This window comes from Saimiri boliviensis, chromosome 5 (genome assembly GCF_048565385.1).
Source record: "Saimiri boliviensis isolate mSaiBol1 chromosome 5, mSaiBol1.pri, whole genome shotgun sequence".
Taxonomy (NCBI): domain Eukaryota; kingdom Metazoa; phylum Chordata; class Mammalia; order Primates; family Cebidae; genus Saimiri; species Saimiri boliviensis.
Genome location: NC_133453.1, coordinates 12,214,818 through 12,236,534, shown reverse-complemented (window position 1 = coordinate 12,236,534; position 21,717 = coordinate 12,214,818). Strand labels below are relative to the sequence as shown.

Here is a 21,717-nt window from a genome sequence, read left to right as displayed (position 1 = left end):
AACCTAAGTGCCATCCAAACTTGGAAGAATTATTTTCTATGGATTATCCAGACCCAGGGTTAATATCCTTACTACATAAGGACTTCTTATGAATCATTAAGAAAAATCAGAAGCTGGGCACAGTGGCTCACACCTGTAATTCCAGCATTTTGGGAGGCCGGGCAGGTGGATCACTTGAGATCAGGAGTTCGAGACCAGCCTGGCCAACATGGTGAAACCCGATCTTTACCAAAAATACAAAAATTAACTGGGCAGATGGCAGATGCCTGTAAGATCTGTCTAAACTGCAGATTCAGGTGACGGAGTCAGTAGGACTCAAAGCTATACCTCACCAGAATTATACTCATTCTATGACACCACACTAACTCCTTGTCCCTTTGGAGTCTTTCTCCCAGAAAGGGACAATGCTTTATAAATATTCTCTCTAAAAGTAGAAAGATATCTCTTTATCCTTCTTTTACTAGGTCTTTAAGTCAAATTATTTATATGTTGACTTATATTTATATATAAGTCAAATCATTTATATGCTGACTGTTTGAAGACCAACATGGCAAAAGACATTCTCCAAAGAAAAAAATTCATCAAAAATGTTTTTAGTACACTGTGATTACAAATCAGATATTTATAGTCGCAGAGCAACACAAATTAGATGACCAAATGTATTCAGTGTGAAGAAAACAAAAGGAAAAGCTAGCAGCAAATTAAAAGGAGTTTGCTTATCAAGTGGCCGAATGATCTATCCCCACATGCAATGTAGAACCTATGTTCCATTCTTTAAAATCTTCTCTTTGCAGATGGAAAGTCCTGTGTGTAAGAAGACCCTGTTCCCAAGAATGCACATATGAAGGCGGCATTCCCCACGCCACCCCTGCAGCCCACCTGGCGTGCCGGATGGACGCGATGGCATTGCTGAACTCGCTGTCGATGCTGCGGCAGTTATAGAACTCCTCGTAGGCCGGCCTGGAAGAGCCCTGGTATTCGATGCGGCTGATGCGGCAAATCCCCACAATCAGGATGATCAGCATGAGGATGAAGGCCACGCAGAGGGCTCCAATGATGATGTAGAGGGAGTGCCGTGGCATGTTGGTGAGGCTCTCTGCCATGTGCCCGGACTTCCACTGGAGGTCTGCAGGCAAAAATAAGCAAATGGCTGGGTATGAGTTGTGGCCTTTAGAAAGTGAAGGTCTTTTTCATCTTTGCATAGATAACTTAAAACCTAAGTGCCATCCAAACTTGGAAGAATTATTTTCTATGGATTATCCAGACCCTTACAACATAAGGACTTCTTATGAATTACTAAGAAAAATAAGAAGCTGGGCATGGTGGCTCACTCCTGTAATCCCAGCATTTTGAAAGGTCGGGCAGGTGGATCACTTGAGATCAGGAGTTCGAGACCAGCCTGGCCAACATGCTGAAACCCCATCTCTACCAAAAATACAAAAATTAACTGGGCAGATGGCAGATGCCTGTAATCTCAACTACTTGGGAGACTGAGGCAGGGGAATTGCTTGAATGGTTGCAGTGAGCTAAGATTGCACCACTGCACTCCAGCCTGGGTGACAGAGTAAGACTCCATTACAAACAAATAAAAATCAGAAATACACCACAGAAAAAATGGTCAAAGGAATTCATCAAAAAAAAATACAAATAGAAAATCACTTGGCTTTGGAATTACAAAAAAAATGCAACTCCTCTACCAGCTCCCAAATATTACTTTAAAATTAGGATAAACACAGTGGGCAAGGGTACCCAGAAATGAGGACTATAATTTGATACATAACCCTTTCTTTGACTAATTAGCATATGGTCTGACCCAGATATTCCCATTTTAGGATTTATGCTGGGGAAGTGGCCCAAGAAACGTGTGAAGATGCTCATCTTACCATCACAATTTTAAATGTTATCACCTATTCCATATTTAGAAAAAGGCTCCCAAAATCACAGACACCCATGTACTCACTGCTCAGTTAATAAATATTAATATTTTACCATTTTTCTTTAGTTTTTTTTTTCTAGATAATTTTTGTAAAAGAAATAAAATGTGGCTGGGCATGGTAGCTCTTGCTTGTAATCCAGCCTGGCCAACATGGTGAAATCCGATCTTTACCAAAAATACAAAAATTAACTGGGCAGATGCTACTAGCACTTTGGGAGGCCAACTAGGCAGGTTGCTTTGAGCTTAGAAGTTTGAAACCAGCCTGGGCAATATAGCAAAATCCTTTCTATATAAAAAATACAAAAATTAGCCAGGTATGGTGGCACACACCTGTGGTCCCAGCTACTCAGGAGCCTGGGAGATGGAGGTTGCAATGAGCTGAGATCACACCACCACACTCCAGCCTGGGCAACAGAGTGAGACCCTGTCTCAAACACAAACACAGACACACACACACACACACACACACACACACACACAGAGCTGAATTTCCCTCACCCCATACACTCTTCTTCCATTCCACCAGCACCAGCATAATTTTATAAAAGTCAAAAAATAAATAACAACCTAAATCTTTAACATTCAGTGAGATCAAAAAATACCCATTAAACAAAAGAATAAAAGCATGTTACTAAACAGGATCTACTTGGACAGTACAATAATTTGACAATATCTTATGAATTTAAAATATCTGTATACACATTGAAAAGCTCAGAAGGATAGTATGATGATAATGGCAAACATATATTCATTTCTTATTATGAACTACGTTCTTTTTAAAAGCAGCTCATTTAATCATTATAACCACCAGAAGATACATTTTTCTCTCTCCCCACTTTACAAAGGAGACCTAGAGAATTGACCTCACTTAGAGTGAATACAACTGATACAAGTCAAGATCTGAGGTCTTAGCCTTTGAACAGCAACATGCTAACAACAGTGATCTCTAGAAGACAGAATTAAAAATGATTATTTTCCTCTGTATACTTCTCAGTCTTTCCCAGCTTTTTAAAAATAAAAATGTATTCCTTTTACAATGAAGCAATAAGCAATACATTATTTAAAGAAGACATTTTTAGGATCATCTTCAGTTAAGAGTGGAAATAGTATCAGGCTTGGGATCACACCAACCTTGCTTTCAATCCCAGCTCCTACATTTACTCGATCTCCTTAAGCTTTGGTTTCCTTGCTTGTAAAATGGAAATAACACATACCTCATTGGCTTGCTGTGACATAAGTTAGAAAACATGTTTTTAAAATATTTAAAACTTTTTAACTTTTTAAAAAGTTAAAAAGTCCACTCCTGGGCACGTCATGGTGGTGGTTCTTAAAGAGGAGCAGCCATGGTGGTGAAGGAGGGAAGGACAAAGGGAAGCATCCTATCCCCTAAGGCATCTGCTCTGAGCTGAGGATTATCGAGCATAGCCCTGTGTCCTTACTAAAAGCACCAACCTGTATTAGCAGAAAAAAACTGGAACGACAGGATATAATCTCTGTGCTTGGCATAGGTCAAGAACATCAAGTTATTTCCTGTTTATAGATCTGCACCCAAGTGAAACTCTCTAGATAGTATATACAGGATTTGAAAGGAAACTATGGACATTTTAAGGAGCTAGGTAAAACCAAAGAGAATCTGAACTCATATGGAATAAAGGATCCTTTCTCTACTTTACTCACACCACCACCAACACCATTCCACACTTCCCCACCCACACCAGGACATCACTTTCATGGTAGAATTCCAGTGCCTGCAAATGAGATTCAGAGGTTACCAGAAATGGGAATGAGCCTGTCTTTCCATGAAATCCACAGGACTCTTCTCACTGTACCATTATCAGTGAGAGTATTTGTAACCTCTAGATACTTACACCCTCATCTTAGCTATATCTTCAATCATCATAGAATCCAAAAATCACAATTCGCTATTCCTTACCTTGAAAAGCTGCAGTCTGAAGAAGTGTACAAATAGACACCCAAACAGGGGCCCAGGCCTGCAGACCCACTTCCTAGAAACTAACAGAAAAATGATCCATGTGCCCAGCCTGGATGCTTCCTGAGGATTTGAGAACAGATGAATCATGTGATTTCCTAGTTTGCATCCAGACTCTCCTGAATATTCCACCAAAACCTTTGAAGCCTGGTTTGTCATTTGAGTCTGCCTGCCTGAGCTCATAAGGCCCATGCAGCTTAGTAAAACTGAATGGTCATTGGTGCATTCACTGCTCCAGCTCACACATAGGCAGACAAAGTAACATAAATCATCAGAAACAAATAGTCATGATGGAAGGGAGAAGGTGTTTTGGGAAACCAGAACCAAGGCTCAATCCCCAAATCTGCAGCCGTCTCATTTGGCAATACCTGGTATGCACTGAGAGAGAAAACTTGTTTCTCTGGCTGAAAAAGCAAGCTGTGATTCACTTGATTTCCAAATATTATAACATTTTCTAAAAAATTCAGTTGCAGGCTGGAGTCCAACACTCAGCAGAGTATAACATCCATTTAGCATCAATACAAGGGCAGCCAGTACTACGTTTTCCTCCAACTTGGTAGAGTGCTCAGATCTGATCACTACGGAAGATCACACGAGTTCTTGATGAGTTCTTGCAGTCTATGCATAAGCTTCATAGAATTAACTTACATATCATATCAATTGTGTATACACAGTGAGTGCGCAACCACATGGCCACTAAAGTGAAAAAAAAAAAAAAAAAAAAAAAAAAAAAAAAAAAAAAAAAAAACCATACTGGGCTACGTCCTCAGTGTGATGTCCCAGGTCTGACTGATTGCATTTCTGACCATCTGCTCCATATCCCGAAACTCTGTATTCCAAGCTGTTTGGACTTTCAGGAAAACTTTCTCAAGATTTCTCCTACAAGCTCTGCTTTCCTCCCTCCCCCTGCCTTTCTCTTTAAAGCTAGATTCCCCCTCACTGTCATCTAAAATTATTTTGATAGAAATGACTGTGGCTGCTTTACAGGCTAATTGGTTTAGTAGCTGGGATGGATCTGGATAAGTCCAATACCAGGTCTGAGAGGCAGCAAATTTATCTCTGCCAGGTGGCTGCAATCACGATCTCTCCGTCCAGATGCTATCCTCATAAGTCATTGCTTTGCTGCATCCCAGGAGTCCCATCACATGAATCGTTGACTATGTTGGCTACAGCATGGCACGGGAAAGAATTGTGAACCAGAGTGTGCCAGATGGGTTAGATGGGTTGATCTCATCAGCCTCAGCAGGTGTGTGACCAGGAATGCATGTGCCTGAACTGTTCAAGAAAAATGACACACTTGTGGGTCTGACGGATCATCTGCATTTTTGTTTAAACTAAACTTGTTTGAGATTTTGTATTTTCCAAAGCGCTTTTGCATTAAACATTTCAGCTGGCCCTAAACAAACACCTTGAGCTCGGCAGACATGCTAGACTTGGATCAGTTGCTCAAGGTGAAGCAGGCAGTCAGTGACCAAGCTGAGAATGAAATCAGACCCACCTCCACTCTGCCAAAAATAGACTCCAGTCTAAAATACATATGCCATATCTACTTTTCAATTTACCTAGATGAATGTAGCTAGACTAGTTAATTTGCTTACCTATGTTATTTTTTTAAATTTATTTATTTATTTTACTTTAGGTGCATACTGTAGCTGGCATTTCTCCCCATGTTATTCCTCCCCACCCTCCTCTCCCTCCCCACCCCTCACTGTCTCTCCCTTACAGCCCCCAACTGTCCCCTGTGTGTGATGCTCCTCTCCCTGAGTCCACGTGTTCATACTGAGATATCATCTCATGCCAGTTAGAATGGCAATCATTAAAAAATCAGGAGACAACAGATGCTGGAGAGGATGTGGAGAAATAGGAACACTCTTAACTATGTTATTTTTAAAAAGAGCAAAAGTGAGAATGTATCTTATGAAGATGTTACTTAGCTTAATAATTTTTCAGACCACTTGCTGCCTAGAACAATTGTGAGGAGGGATGTCAAATTACTTTGTTTTCTATAGCTAAAGGTTAGCAAGACAATCAAAGCAGTGAGACTAAAAAAAGATTAACAACTCTTGTTAATCTCTAGAAGAGGAATAAATGAGAAAAGGGAATGAAAGAGATCATCTCCATTATGGAGATCCATTCACTGAGCACATGAATTAAGGACCTACTATGTGCCAGGGACAGTACTGACTGACAGGGATGGAAAGCAAGGGAAAATAGAGAGAAAAGTAGGCTCATGCAGCCCCAAGTTTTTTGAGGAATACAGGGATCAGGCAAACGATCATACACAAAGTAAAAGTACAACTGTGCTATGTCTGCAAGGGACGAGCTCTTTGGTGCAGCAGGAGGACAGGGGATATTTCACCTCACTGACTGTCAAGAGAGCTTGCACAACAGGAGCTCTCAGCGAGTTAGGTTCTAAGTGTGAGTGGGGACTAACCTGTGATGGGCAAGAGCAGAGGAGAGACTGCCACAGGCAAAGAACCAGAGTAAGCACAGGCCTGTGGGAGGAAGGTGAGGGAGCAGAGTGAGGGCAGGAAGGAGAACAGTGTGACTGCTTGAGAGCGAGGCAGAGCGTGGCTCCAGCAAGGAGAAAAGGCCTCCTTGCAGAGTAGGGCAGTGTGGCCTTGGGTCTTTAGTCACTTATTTATTTTAATAGGAGCTTGGCACAGTCAGGTTTGGAAACAGTGGGAGGGAGGGTCTGAGTGTTCCAATTTGCACTTTGAAAAGATCCTTCTGCCTGCGCGTGAAGAAAAGGTTTGAGGAGCCAGGACAAAAGCTGGTTCAGAGCCTCCTGTAGGATGAAGCAGAGTTAGTGGTAGCTTGGCCTGGGGTGATGGACATGGAGACAGAGAGAGGGGAATGTATGTGAGTGATGTGATAGGGGGGAATCTACCAGACTAAATGCAGCTTATACAGCTAGGCCAACGAGGGGCGAGAAACCAGGAGGCCAACTCCTGGTTTCCTGGCTTTTACTACTGGATGGATGAGGTGTTGTAGCCGAGTGAGATGACCAGGTTTGAAAGGAAGATCCTGAGTTTGGTTTTATACATGTTAAATTGGAGGTATCAATTCTGGGCACGGGCTTTGGAAAATAATATATGACTGAAGTCTCAAAAGCAATTGCAACAAATGCAAAATTTGGTAAGTGCGATCTAATTAAACTAAAGAGCCTCTGCACAGCAAAAGAAACTACTGACAGAGTAAACAGACAACCTACAGAATAGGAGAAAATGTTTGCAAATGATGCATCCAACAAAGATCTAATATCCAGAATCTATAAGAAACTTAAACAATTTAACAAACAAAAAACAAATAACCTCTAACCTCATTCAAAAATGGGCAGGAGGTATGAACAGACACTTCTCAAAAGAAAACATGCAAGTGGCTAACAAGAAAAAAATGCTCAACATTACTAATTATCAGGGAAATGCAAATCAAGACCACAATAAGATAACAATTTCACACTAGTCAAACTGGCAATTATTAAAAAGTCAAGAAACAACATATTGGCAAGGCTGAGAGAAAAAGGGAATACACTGTTGGTGGAAATGTAAATTAGTCCAGCCACTGTGGAAAGCAGTTCGGAGATTTCTCAAATAACATAGAACTACTACTCAACTTGGCAATCTCATTATTGGGTATATATCCAAAAGAAAACAAACTGTTCTACCAAAAACAAACATAGGCACTTGCATGCTCATTGCAGCACTATTCACAAAAGCAAAAACATAGAATCAACCAAGGTGTCCATTGATGGTGGATTGAATAAAGAAAATGTGGTACATATACAGCATGGAATACTATGCAGTCATTAAAATAAAAGAGTGGGCCAGGCGCGGTGGCTCATGCCTATAATCCAAGCACTCTGGGAGGCCAAGGTGGGTGGATCATGAAGTCAAGAGATCAAGACCATCCTGGTCAACATGGTGAAACACCATCTCTACCAAAAATACAAAAATTAGCTGTGCATGGTGGCGCGTGCCTGTAGTCCCAGCTACTCAGGATGCTGAGGCAGGAGAATTGCTTGAACCTAAGAGGAGGAGGTTGCTGTGAGCTGGGATTGTGCCATTGCACTCCAGCCTGGGTAACAAGAGCAAAACTCCATCTCAAAAAAAAAAAAAAAAAAAGAGTGAAATCACGTTCTTTGCAGCAACATGGATGCAGCTAAAGGCCATTATCCTAAGTGAATTAACATAGGAACAGAAAACCAAACACCACATGTTCTCACTTATAAGTGGGAGCTGCCCACTCACGGTGGTCACATCTGTAATCCTAGCAGTTTGGAAGTCTAAGGCAGGTGATAGCTTTGATATCAGGAGTTCCAGACCAGCCTGGCCAACATGGAGAAACTCTATCTCTACTAAAAATAAAAAAATAAAGGCCAGGTATCATGGCACATGCCTGTAATCCCAGCTACTTGTAAGGCTGAGGCACAAGAACAGCTTCAGCCTGGGAAGCACAGGGTGCAGTGAGATGAGATCACACCACTGAATTCCAGCCTGGGTGACAGAGTGAGAACTTATCTCAAGCAAACAAAAAAAAAGGTTCGGGGGAGGTAAACATTGGGTACTTGTGGACATAGAGGCCACAACAATAGATACTACGGACTACTAGGGAGGAAGGAAAGAGAGCAAGGAAATGGTTAAAAAAAACTAAGTGTTGGGGACTATGCTCAGTACCTGGGTGATGGGATCATTCATCTCCCAAAACTCAGCATTACACAACATACCCAGGTAAAAACCTGGGCATGTACCCCCTGAATCTAAAATAAAAGTTGAATAAACAAATAAATAAATTGGAGGTACCTTTAAGACACTCAAGTAGTTATGTCAAATAGTTAAATTTGGATGTTTAGCTCTTCATTTTAGTTAATAAGAGCTGATATTTATTAAGGGTTAGATTTGTGCTGGACACTCTGAGTGTTAAGGTGTTAACTCACCTATTCCTCCTATAATGCTTTGAGATAGACACTGCTATTACCTTCATTTTATGCAGGAAGCAACTGAGACTCAGAGGGAAGCTACATGCCCAGGGTTGCACACACAGTAAGTGGTAGCACCTGAGTTTAAGCCCAGGTGGTCTGGTTCTAAAGCCACATACTTCAATCAATAAGCAATGTATTCCAAACTGTAGGTTACAGAAATCTATGTAATGGAGCCAGATTCACATTTTTAAAAAATTATAATTTAGAGAACTATTTCAGAGTTTGTCACACTTATAAAAAGTTAACTATTATTTTATGTTGTGTGTGTTTTGCGTCTACTAGTCTGTGGGTTACATGCAGTATCAACATATTGCTTATTGTGGGTTGCACTCAACAGGCCTGAAAAGCATTTCCCTATGCTATACACATCCACCAGTAGTCTTCAGAGAGACAATGGAAAGTTCCTCCTCGTGAGATATTTTGGAATAAAAAAATCAAGATCTAATTACATCAATAACAACTACCTATCTATATAATGTCTGTGGTCCATAATATTCTATACTTACAGAAAATTAGTTAATCACCCAAAAGTATCTAATTTACCAAGATTCCATCAGAGATGGGAAATTTCATTTCCATCAGATGCCCAGAGACTTCTAGTTGTTCAAAGAGAAAGACAGCTAATGATGATAATTAAGGCAACCATTTATTAAGCACCTACTATGTACCTGGCACTGAACTATATTGCTTATATTTACTATCCCATGTATCAAGACCTGAGGCTCAGAGATCTTGTTTTCTGGCCCAGGGATAAATACATAAGGAGCTAGAATTCAAAACCAGCTCAACTCACAGAATTGAGTTATCAACCACAAAACTCCACCATAGCATTCTTGCCACTCAGTCAGGATGCTTTCCCCATATCTAGCCACAATCCCACCCTGAGAAGTAGAGGATACATTTCTGGTGTTCCAAGCATGTACTAAAGGTAATTACAGATTCAGTGGGATTTGCAAGTTACCCATGGGCCCCAGCACCATTGCTTTCCAGGGGAAAAGTTCTAAAAGGCAAAGAGCTGATTTATACTGAAATTCTCATGAAAAGTCAAAAAAAAAAAAGATTATCACCAATCAAAATCAAAACATTAAATGCAAAAACCCTTTAATTTGACAATTATGTTTTTGAGAATTTCGATTATTGATATTCTCACATAAGTAAGCACAAAGATGTTACTGTGGTCTGAATATATGTGACTCCCAAGTTCAAATGTTGCAAACTAATTGATACAGTTAGGCATCATATCCCCACCCAAATCTCATCTTGAATTGCCTTTCCCATAATCCTCATAATCCCCATATGTAAAGGGAGAGACAGGTGGAAGTAACTGAATCATGAGGGCAGATCCCCCCATGCTGTTCTTATGATAGTGAGTGAGTTCTCATGAGATCTGACGGTTTTATAAGGGGCTCTTCTCACTTCACTCAACACTTCTCCTTCCTGCCGCCTTCTGAAGAAGGTGCCTTGCTTCACTTTTGCATTCTGCCATGATTGTAAGTTTCCTGAGGCCTTCCCAGCCATGCTGAACTATGAGTTAATTAAATCTCTGTGCTTTATAAATTACCCTGTCTCAGGCAGTTCTTTATAACAGTATAAAAATGAACTAATACACTAACCAACAAAGTGATAGAATTTAGTCTTTGGCACGTGATTAAGTCATGAGGGCTCTGCCTTCATGAACTAGATTAATGTCCTTATAAAAGTGGCCCAAGAGAGCCACCTTGCCCTTCCACCAGGTGAAGACATTGCCAGAATGCCCTATCTATGAAGAATGGGCCCTCATCAGACACTGGATCTGCCAGTGCCTTGCTCTTAGACTTCCTAGCCTCCAGAACTGTGAGCAAGTACTGACTGTAAGGTATTTTGTTACAGTAATGCAAGCAAACTAAGACAGTTGCATATATAAGAATATTCATTCTAGTATTGCTTTAAAAAGCAAAAAACCCCAAATATATTATCTGTCTATGGGGGTCTGATTAAACAAATTTTGGAGATGCTAAAGAATGAAAATACTATGTGGCATTTTTTTTTTTGAGACAGAGTCTTGCTCTGTTGCCAGGCTGGAACACAGTGGCGTGGTCTTGGCTCACTGCAACCTCCACCTCCTGGGTTCAAGCGATTCTTCCACCTCACGCTCCCAAGCAGCTGGGACTACAGGTGCGTGCCAAACACCTAGGTAATTTTTGCATTTTTAGTAGAGATAGGGTTTCACCATGTTGGCCAGGATGGGCTCGATCTCTTGACCTCATGACCCACCCACCTTAGCCTCTCAAACCATGTGGCATTTTAAAAAGTGATGTAGATCTACATAGGCCAGTGTGGGTGCAGCTTCAGGATATACTGTTACACATAAAAGCAGTATGTTGAAGAGTGTGCGAAAAGGTCTCATTTGGACAGAAAAAACTAGGAACTTAACCCTTGACTGAATGTATCTAGAAGAATATCCAGTAAATGTCTGAGAGTAGTTACCTTTAAGTAGTGAGGTGAGGAGCTGGATAAGGAGCGATATTAATTAGTTTCATTTTTTAAACATCTTGGTTTACATTAAAATGAGAACCAAATAAGCCAACCTATTTGTATAATGAGAACTACCCATAGACTATAATCATTTGATAAGTTTCTTTAAACATTATTAAATTCCATCTGTTGTTAAAGGAAGAGGCCCAAGACATCCATCTATAGTTCACCTGTAGCCCCAGGAAGAGTTATATTCCCGTTCCCTGGTTCTCTAGAGGTGGCTGTACAAAGCCTTACAGCGGCTCATCACATATTCAAACCTGCCCTCAGATTACAAGCTCCCAAGGGCAGGAGATGTTTCAGTAACCTTTACATCCCAGAACTACATTCAATGCCTGACAATAAAGAGCCACCGATTCCTGATTGAATGCATAAATCTAAGATAGCCTATTTGCCTATTTCTCAACTGCAAAATATCATTAATTTAATAGTTTAACTGCATTTAACCATAGATTCAACTGTTTAATATACAAAACTGGCCAACAGTCAGTGAGGTGAGCTAGAACTCTAGTTAACTTTGTAAATCTTACACAGATAAAGCAAAATACATCAACACTGCTATGTAAAGATTTATAGAAATTTTTAGTTTTAGGCCTTGATTTTAGGAAGGCATGTTTTCCATTTTTTATAATTCAAAAAAAAAATTGTGTTTAGCCCAAAAGTGGTAAAATGCCAGAACTGTAAGGTGATAGATCTGTGTTGTTTTAAGCCACTCAATTCGTGGTGATTTGTTACAGTGGCAATAGGAAACTAATACGGATGGTCAGGGAAGGCACCTTTGGACTGAGACCTGAATGAGAAGAAGGCACCTGTGCTGAGATCTGAAGGAAGAGAACTCCAGGCCCAGGGGACAGCATGGGCAAAGGTCCTGCAGGCAGGGATGACCTTGACCTGCTCAAGGAAGGGAAGGCAGGACTCTGGCTACAGCAGAGGGAGCAAGAAAGAGAGACGAGCAATGTGGGCTCTGAAGGCAGTGATCAGGTGAACAGAAGACTCCTTCACTTCCTTGGATGACTTGGCAACCCTCCAGCACCATGTAGTTATGTGGGCCATGGTTCTCTGTGGACGCCTGAACCTTCCTGTTTCCATCTACCAACCAGACTTTGTGATACCCAGGTATCCACCTCTTGGTTTCTGAAAATCACAGATGCTCAGGGTTAGAAAGAGATCTCAGAGTCTGTGGTTTCCGTGGCTCATGCAGGACTAGAGGCCTCTTATAGCTTCCCTGCCCCACCTATTGTACAAACTCTGCATCCACTCCTGATCCTAGGATTCATTCCATTTATTCAGATCCAGTTCCCTAGACACCAGCCACTGGCTTCAGCTTTGTGTCACCTGCAAACCTCATACACGTGATCTCCTTTCATGGTGATCTCAGCTTATGGTTAGAAATATCCAATGCTGGGACCTGGCAGAGCCGAATCTGTAATGAAATTTAGTTTTAATTCCTCTGGCTCCATAGAGAAATATAAATGAGGTCAGCAAATGGAAAATGATAGAGTGAGTGAACAAAGAGTACAGGTGTGTACTCAGATGTATAATGGGCCCTATCACACCCAGCCACTCAGAATAGCCACTGTCCTGGGCTGTAGGCAGCATCTAAAAAGATAATTGCTGAAGTTAAACCTCCCTGAGAGTAGCTCATAGCTTAAGAGCTACAGTAGTACAGAAAGAATAACCAGCATTTTTTAGTGACTACTGAACAGCAGAAATCTGTACATTTGCCTCATTTAATCCTCGCAGCAATCTGCACAGGAAACCTTCCTATAACCAAGTAAGAAAGATGAGGCTCCCAGAGGTAAATTTGTTTATCCAGGTTACAGAATATGATGGAGCTTGAACTTTGCTCCTTTTTGTTATTCCATATTTTGCCTATATTATCATCACCAGAAGAAGTAAACTTTAGGTTTTTTACAAAGACAGGATCTCACCTCAAAATTTCTTGATGATATCCTGTGTGTTCCTGACTTTTCATCTATACTCTCCTATATATTTATTTTCCATGAATCCCATTTTAAAGGTATAAATAGACATTATTCTGCCCTAAGGCATAAAATGTGTCAATTTGTCATACTAAACTTCAAAATGAAAACTGGTCCCATTTTGTGGAAAAGTAAACTGAGGCTTAGCACGCAGTCATAACAGTGAGTGGCTTGGCCAGAATGAGAGCCAAAGTCCTGTTAACCCAAGTCTGGAATCCCTTCTACCAGCAGATTCCACCAGACTGGACTTAAGATCCTACAACAAACTACAGTCCCTACAATTTTATCATTGAAATCCTCTTCAGTCCTTTGTCTCTCCCTTCCACAAGGGAGTATTTCTCACCCATATTTAGCAAGGAAAGTTAATTCTAAGTCTGTATGGGAGCATTTGAAAATGCTAAGGGGGAGCCCTATAATAATTACACACTTCACACTTTGGCTGCATGAACCAAGAGGAAAAACACTAAGTGAGCAGGTAAGAGGCTAAATCATAGCTTCAGCCTCTTATCAAGTTGGTCAAATTGATATTGGAGAATGTGGTCAAGTTGGTCAAGTTGATGTCAGAGAATGTGGTCCATATTTGGACAAGAGAGTTTCCTAATACTGGCCACCTCCATGTCAGACATGCACTGAGAATGAGATGGCCCTGTGCAGCCATAGGCATCAAGGGCCACCAGTGAGGGTCTGGTCTTGTGACTCGGAGTGAAGGAATAGAGATAGCAGACAGATCAGGCCAAGTCAGCATACTTAGCTTTCTTCGGCTATGAAAGAGCAAACTGCCCCAGCTAATTTAAAGAAGAAGAAAATATCTTTCCAAGTGGAATCTCCAACAGTTCCAAAACAATTGAAAACTTGATTCTGGCCGGGCACAGAGGCTCATGCCTGTAATCTGTATGTAATGACACATAGCTGCAATCCAAGGCGGGCAGATAGATCACAAGGTTAAGAGATCGAGAACGTCCAGGCCAACATGGTGAAACACCATCTCTACTAAAAATACAAAAATTAGCTGGGCGTGGTGGCGTGTGCCTGTAGTCCCAGTTACTCGGGAGGCTGAGGTAGGAGAATCGCTTGAACCTGGGAGGCAGAGGTTGCAGTGAGCCGAGATTGTGCCACGGCACTCTAGCCTGGTAAGAGAGAAAGACTCAGTCTCAAAATAAATAAATAAAAATAAAAAATAAAAACTAGATTCCACGTCATTTCTCATTTTCACTTCAATCCTAGTAGATACACTGTTTTTATATATAAAATCTTGATTATGACATTTATCAAACTTCTGTTAGTTCACCCTAAGAGATTCCTCAGCTTTAAGCAGCCTAAAACCTTTTTCAGCTTTTCTTTTAAGCTTGTCCTCACTGGACTTTTCCCCAGGCAATAGATGGAACTTAATACATTTGAAGACACATGAACGCATAAATAAAAAGGGAATTTACATTCTCTGTGTTTCGTAATTTTCAACACAAAGACTATTTTTTTAATATGATTCTAATGCTTTTCTGTTCAGCACATTTTTGGCTACATGAGTAGCAGTGAACTCTGGATGACATCTAAAAATTCTCATCCTGGGGAAAGGCTGGCTTCAGACTCAGGAAGGAGCGGAGGCGGCAGAATGCAAGGGGCACACGTGCTAAAGCGGGTTTTGAGCACCAAACTGGGGCAGGAGGAGCTCTAGTTGTCCCTCTGGGACTTACTGCCTCATCTGTCAGTGACATGGGAGCTCTCTGGTCACAGTCGACATCTTCTTGCTGAAGGAAAACGCTTAAGTAACAGCTATAAATGTTAAATAACAGTGGCTGAGCTGCAGAAATACTTACGGATCTCACAGTTTGCTCCCACCCAACCATGTGGACAGTGGCAAGTATAACCATTGGGCTGGTCCAGGCAGCTCCCAGCATGGTGACAGGGGTTACTGTCACACTCATTTATGTCAACGTCGCACTCTTCCCCTAGGGAGATAAGAAAAAGCAGTGGTGAAACTGCTGCACCCATGGCTCCTGTCATTTTTCTGGCCAAAAAATAAAGATCCAAGGCTAGGGGTCATGGCCTCTAGCAACAGAGCCCAACCTGCTGTTTGTACAAAGTACAGAACTCTCAGAAAATTCCAGACAATGGATCTTCTTCAGTAAAATGAAAAATGAAAAAATATATACATAGCACTAGTAAAAAGAATCTTTCCTTTAGTCTATTTAACTGGTTAGCTTCATTTAGCTAGTTAAGTGAGGTTGATTCCCATGTCTGAATAAATCTTTCCAGGTTGATCAGAAAAAGTGAAGTTGGGGTCTTGATTTTATTAAAGAAATCTATTTTATTTTGGATTTCACCAGTTGAATATCATTATTTATTTTTCTGGAACTCCAGAAAGCTGAAAACTCACAGTTTATGATTATTCTGTAGCCAAGGATTTGAGTGTATGAGACTGGACATTTGACTCTTGTCTGGATAGTTCTAGGACGTAGCTGTGCACCCAGCCTGAGTCAATTGGGAGAGGTTACTTTATGTTCCAAATCCCTGGATATGATTCTGCTTGAAGTGGTGGGACCTGACATGCTCAGGAAGAGCATCGGGCCCACCTAAGGAGAGAAGCTGTGAACTCAGAAGTTAGTCTAAATCTGACCTAATATTTTCCGAGAAATGGTGGCCCCAGGGAAGCTGACTGTCATTCTCCCATAAGGAAGAATGTGACCTTCAGCTCCTGACCCTGGCTAGGCCCGGCTTTTCAGGATACCTTTGCCTGCTTCAGAGAGAACCTGATAGAAACGACAAACCAGGATCCAGAGCTGATGTCACAGTGATTCAAACAGCACCTTAGAACAAAGTCATCTTCAAGGGATTTTGAAGCTATCATTATGAGCCAAGACAAAACGCGTACACTTCTTGAATTTAAAGGCATCTCATCAAAGCTGAAGAGAAAAGGATATTTCAAATTGAGGGACTCTCTCTCTCTCTCAAAAGTTTGAAAATGAGAAAAAGAAATTTTTGAAATAAGCCCTCCTTTGCTTAGATAAATGCAGACCGTGATGACAAAACAGAACTCCTAGCATTGCTATGGTCACGGACTAAAGCATTTGAGCAAAATCAGATATTTTGTCCATTTTCAAAAGGTAATGTTTCAGCATACACTCAGGTGATTACTTCTGGGCTTACTTAATTAGCATTAAATTGCTTTTCTAACTGCTATTTGTTTACTTCATGTTTATAAAACCACTTTATGTCACTCAGACCATTTTAGAGGAGGAACCTCACATGAAAATATTCCATGTCTGTTTTATTGCTTCCATACCTGGCATCTTACTGTTTTATTTTTAAATAAAAATAAAATCTGTTGAACGAAACATTTACAACTTCTAGGTCCTACTAGGTTGATTGTAATTCACATATAATATATATGTGAATTTGTTTCCTGCACTAAATATAGCCACTTACGTCAATAGAAAAAAACATGAGATTGATTGCCTGTTTCAAAGGTTGTCTTTCTATTAATGGAGCAATCACTCTTAGTGGAAATAGGCATAGATTAAACTATTACAAACAGCATTACATGGTAGACTCGAAGAGACATATAACCAAGAACTGAGAAATGTGAAAAGGGTAAAATCAAAGACCTCGACAAGTATCTACATCAGTGCTACTTTCCACTCATTTAGGAAGATAAGAGTAATTAGAGATATTTATGAAAAAATAGCTTTCTTTAGCTGGCAATCTGAACACTGCAAATTCTGAAATGAGATACCTCGTTACCTTTAAAAGAATCGTTACAGAAACAGCCTCACATTTCCCTACCACTGTGGTCTGCAAAGCTCAAAAGCCCCACTCTGCTTCATGAAGTCCAATGTCAATGACATATGCTTTCAATTTCCTAAACAGTACAGTCTCAGGGCTATCAGCTCAGTCCATCCAGGCCTGCTCCAGTTCAGAGCTTTTCCAAAGAGGCAAATGCCACAATCAGGAGCCAGGGCAACCCCGTGCATGTATTAAATCTCAGATCACTAAGGGGCTCTAACATAGTCAGGAGAAGGCCAAGGTCCCTAGAATTGTCTGTTCTTGGGACTAACTAGCTTGGAAAGATTTGGTAAGAATGGAGATGGCAAGGCAAAAAACAGAATGAACTCTTTCTGTAGACATTTATCAAATACAGTATCTAAAATCCAACTACAGCCAAACCTATCCCATTCTGGCTTTCATCACCATAATGTTCTTAGAGATACACGGGGGATTAAATGAAGCAAATTAATAAAATAAACCCCATGCCAATCAGGGGCCAATTCGCTGACAGCTGTTTCTGCAACATTTGTGCTCTGGCAGAACTCTGGAGTGATGCACAGTTCTCAGATATCTTTGGGTTTATTCTAATGGCCTCTTTTATAGAAGAAAACTCCTATGCATCTAGTTGAATCAGTTATTCCTCAACTGGCTGTCAGTTTGAGGACTTTGCTATGCTCTATGATGACTGGCAACAGGAATATGAGGTGACTCAAATGATGGAATCTCTCAAGGGAATTTTCAACCAGAAAACACCCAAGGATGACTGTTTTTCTCTGCCTTACAATGATCATGCTTTTTGCGATTGATCTTATGCAAAGTGTTTGAAGATGTGCTATGAATTACAGAAAATAAGTTTGGCTTCATTTATGTTTCCCCATATTAACAGCATTACGTTTTCATATGCATTTCAACCACAATATTCCATTCTCAATCAATATTCATTTTAACTTACTTTATTAGAAGAGTTCATAGTATACAGTATTATCTTTCTTTACTCATAGTTAACTGATAAATCTTTAAGCTTTGGCTGCCCTGAGCCGACTGATTTTTGAGTTGGCTCACTGGCTCTTTTTAAATTTGAGTTACAAAAAAAAAACAATTATTCTTAAATCACTGTTGTTCTTGAATCAACATCTATGAAGAAAATACAAAATAAAATTTCTACTTGACTAAGGCTAACAATCAAGGTCTGAACTTTAAATCTTTTATAATTTTTTTTCTTTTTCTTTTTTTTTGAAACAAAGTCTCACTCTGTCACCCAGGCTTGAGTGCAGTGGCACAATCTCAGCTCACTGCAACCTGTGCCTCCCAGGTTCAAGCAATTCTCCTGCCTCAGCCTTCCCAGTAGTTGGGATAACAGGCATATGCCACCATGCCCAGTTAATTTTGGATATTTTTAGTAGAGAGAGGGTTTTACCATGTTGCCCAAGCCAATCTTGAACTCCTGACTTCAGGTGATCTGCCCACCTTGGCCTCCCGAAGAGCTAGGATTTGGCCACCATGCCCAGTCAAATTTTTTTTCAAGGTACTACTTTCTATGAGACAATAGGTATGTGCAGTTGGTATATACATTTGAAGCATACTGATTCTGCTTGCTCTCCTTGGGTAAGTTAGGAGATACAAAAAACCCATCCAAAGTTACCACTGTTAGTGAATCTTTGGGTTAACAGAGTCCCCACTAAAAGATATTGATGACAATTACTATAATCATAATATCTAGTATTAAATATATACCTACTATGTGCCAGGCACTGAATGGGTACTTGAACAATAACTCTTTCATACTTCACTAAGATGTTATTCAAGATGAAGTGAGTTTTAAAAATTATTTCAAATTTTTTCTATCATGATGGAATAACTGGAAGCTATTTTGTCTTCTCACTGTAAACAACTAGACAACTAGATAGATGATGAAATATCTTAAAAAAAAAAAAAGAAAAAAAAAGCACTATGAAGACATTGGACAACAGGAAGTCCATGACTGTAATTGCTGCAAGAAGGGAAATAAAACAGCTGAGCACCACAATCATCCTGGCTTTCTTCCTGGAATTAATTTAGAACACAGTGGTTTCACTGACTTCAAAAGACACAGATCAGAGTGCATGGAGGCCAATAGCTTTAATTTGTAGGAAAGACTACAACAGAAGACAGAACCATGCAGAAAATGAGCACCAGAAATCGCTGCATCCCTTGAGCTGTTGCTGAAGACTGTGTGTGTGTAAGTTGAGGCTTGACAAACAAAATGACAGATGAACAGTTCCCAAACTCACAAAGGAGTAAGAAATATTCAGATTTTCACAGCTAGAGTGGAACTATTTCATCAATTACCCAGTATATTCAGTGAAGCCACAAAAGATCACATCGTACTAGTGGGGCAAAACTATCTCTAGAGTAAGGCTACTCTACATTACCTCCCCAAAATGTAAAACAAACCTTGAAAGAATTAATTAGGTGAGCAAGTTACTTACCTGACACAAAAAAAGTCCATTACTTTTTTTAAAAAGACAATAAAATTCAATCATTCAGCAACTTAATCCACAATGACTATCATTCAAACAAAATTTATCAGACATGCAACAAAGCAGGATCATGTGACCCATAACTCCATGAAAACCAGCCAAAAGACAAAGATTCATAAATAACAGATGGGAGCTAGCAGACAAGAAATTTGTTCAACATGTAAAATAAAATATAAAAAACAATGAACAGAATCATGAAAAATGATAAACAAACCCAATGGAACTTTTAGATATGAAAAATACAATATCTGAAATTGTTTTTAGAACTCAATGATCTTAATAGTAGATTAGTAGCTCACACCTGTAATCCCAGCAATTTAGGAGGCTAAAGCGGGCTGATCACCTAAGGTCAGCAGTTTGAGACCAGCCTGGGCAACATGGCAAAACCCTGTCTCTACTAAAATACAGATATTAGCAGAGTGTGGTGGCATATGCCTGTAATTCCAGCTACTCAGGAGGCTGAGGCAAGAGAATCACTTGAACCAGGGAAGCAGAGGTTGCAGTGAGACAAGATCATGCCACTGCAATCCAGCCTTGGCTACAGGGTGAGACTCCTTCTCAAAAACAAACAAAAGGTAGATTAGACACTGCAGAAGAAAATATTGGTAAAGTTGAAAACAGAAAAAAGGAATCCTGACAAACTGAAACTCAGAAAGAAAAAGGACTTAAAAAAAAACAACTAAACAGAGACTCTGACCTATCCAACAATTTTAAACAGTCTAACACAGATGTACTCAGAATTCTACAGAAAGGATATGAGGACAAAATAATGTTTAATAAATTAATGGCTAAAAATTTCCAAGTTTGAGCCGGGTGCGGTGGCTCAAGCCTATAATCCCAGCACTTTGGGAGGCCGAGGCGGGCGGATCACGAGGTCGAGAGATCAAGACCATCCTGGTCAACATGGTGAAACCCCATCTCTACTAAAAATACAAAAAATTAGCTGGGCATGGTGGCACGTGCCTGTAATCCCAGCTACTCAGGAGGCTGAGGCAGGAGAATTGCCTGAACCCAGGAGGCGGAGGTTGCGGTGAGCCGAGATCGCGCCATTGCACTCCAGCCTGGGTAACAAGAGCGAAACTCCGTCTCAAAAAAAAAAAAAAAAATTCCAAGTTTGATGAAAATTATAACCACACATTCAAGATGTGCAACTAACCATAAGCAGGATAAATACGAAGAACCTCCTCCCAATACACACACACACACACACACACACACACACACACACAAAATCACAGTGCAGAAGCCAAAGCTACTACATTTTGGATGCGGATCCATCATGTTGGTTTCCTATTAACCCCAGTTCCAGGACCGCCTCTAAGGATTCCAGTTTGTGTACTATTCCTTGTGCAAAAACAGGTAGCATAAATCCTGTCCTTCCATCAAAACAACCTTGATGTTTTCGTACTTCGACTGTTCTGCACATCCCTTCTGATAAATGTACCTCCTCTGATTAAGTTGTTGAGTGATTGAATTTTACTGTCTTTTAAAAAAAAGTAATGGACTTTTTGTGGGTCAGGTAAGTAACTTGCGGACCTAATTAATTCATTTCAAGGTTTGTTTTACCTCCCCTGTGGTTTATAAGCACTGGGTCCCAAGGGTAACGGTGTTGGTTTGGGGATCCACCATCTTGTTTCCCCACTGCCCAAGACACAGAGAGGCTTCTCTTCGTAAGTTCTTATTAAACATTTCTTTTTGATAAAACCTGATATATCAGCCTCTTTATTCAGCCTCTCAGCTTCCTCAGACTTCAGGGGCAGGTTTGCAGAGGCCTGCCCATGATTGAACAAGTGGTGAGACAGGCCAGGAGCTGAGAGCCCAAGAAATGGGCAAACGGAATGAAGCGTCCGTGTGGGAAATCCCAGGTGGCAGCCACTTCTATGTGAAGTGGTGTGGCTCACCTTTTAGATGCTTGTGTGTGTACAGAGATACCCCAAAAATGCCACGGTGTTTAGAGTGACTGTGAAGTGAGAGCCATCTGTCGCACTATAATAAGGAAGGATAATGAGTAGCCACTGCTCTAACGTGATCAC

The 21,717-nt window shown here is 40.5% G+C and overlaps 1 protein-coding gene and 1 long non-coding RNA gene across 3 annotated transcripts in view; one reads left to right on the top strand and one right to left on the bottom strand.

Annotated features, from left to right (window-relative positions):
- The window catches only part of DNER (delta/notch like EGF repeat containing), a 376,416-nt gene that overhangs the window by 8,259 nt on the left and 346,440 nt on the right, over positions 1-21,717 (bottom strand). For both annotated transcript variants that reach the window (XM_039470096.2, XM_039470097.2), the window contains 2 exons: positions 15,218-15,349; positions 880-1,126 (listed from right to left, as the gene is read on the bottom strand). In XM_039470096.2, coding sequence (XP_039326030.1) covers positions 880-1,126; positions 15,218-15,349 — 379 coding nt within the window. The remainder of the gene's footprint in view (positions 1-879; positions 1,127-15,217; positions 15,350-21,717) is intronic.
- LOC141584531 (uncharacterized) overlaps positions 1-21,717 on the top strand; it is a 274,056-nt gene that overhangs the window by 48,937 nt on the left and 203,402 nt on the right. The window lies entirely within an intron of this gene.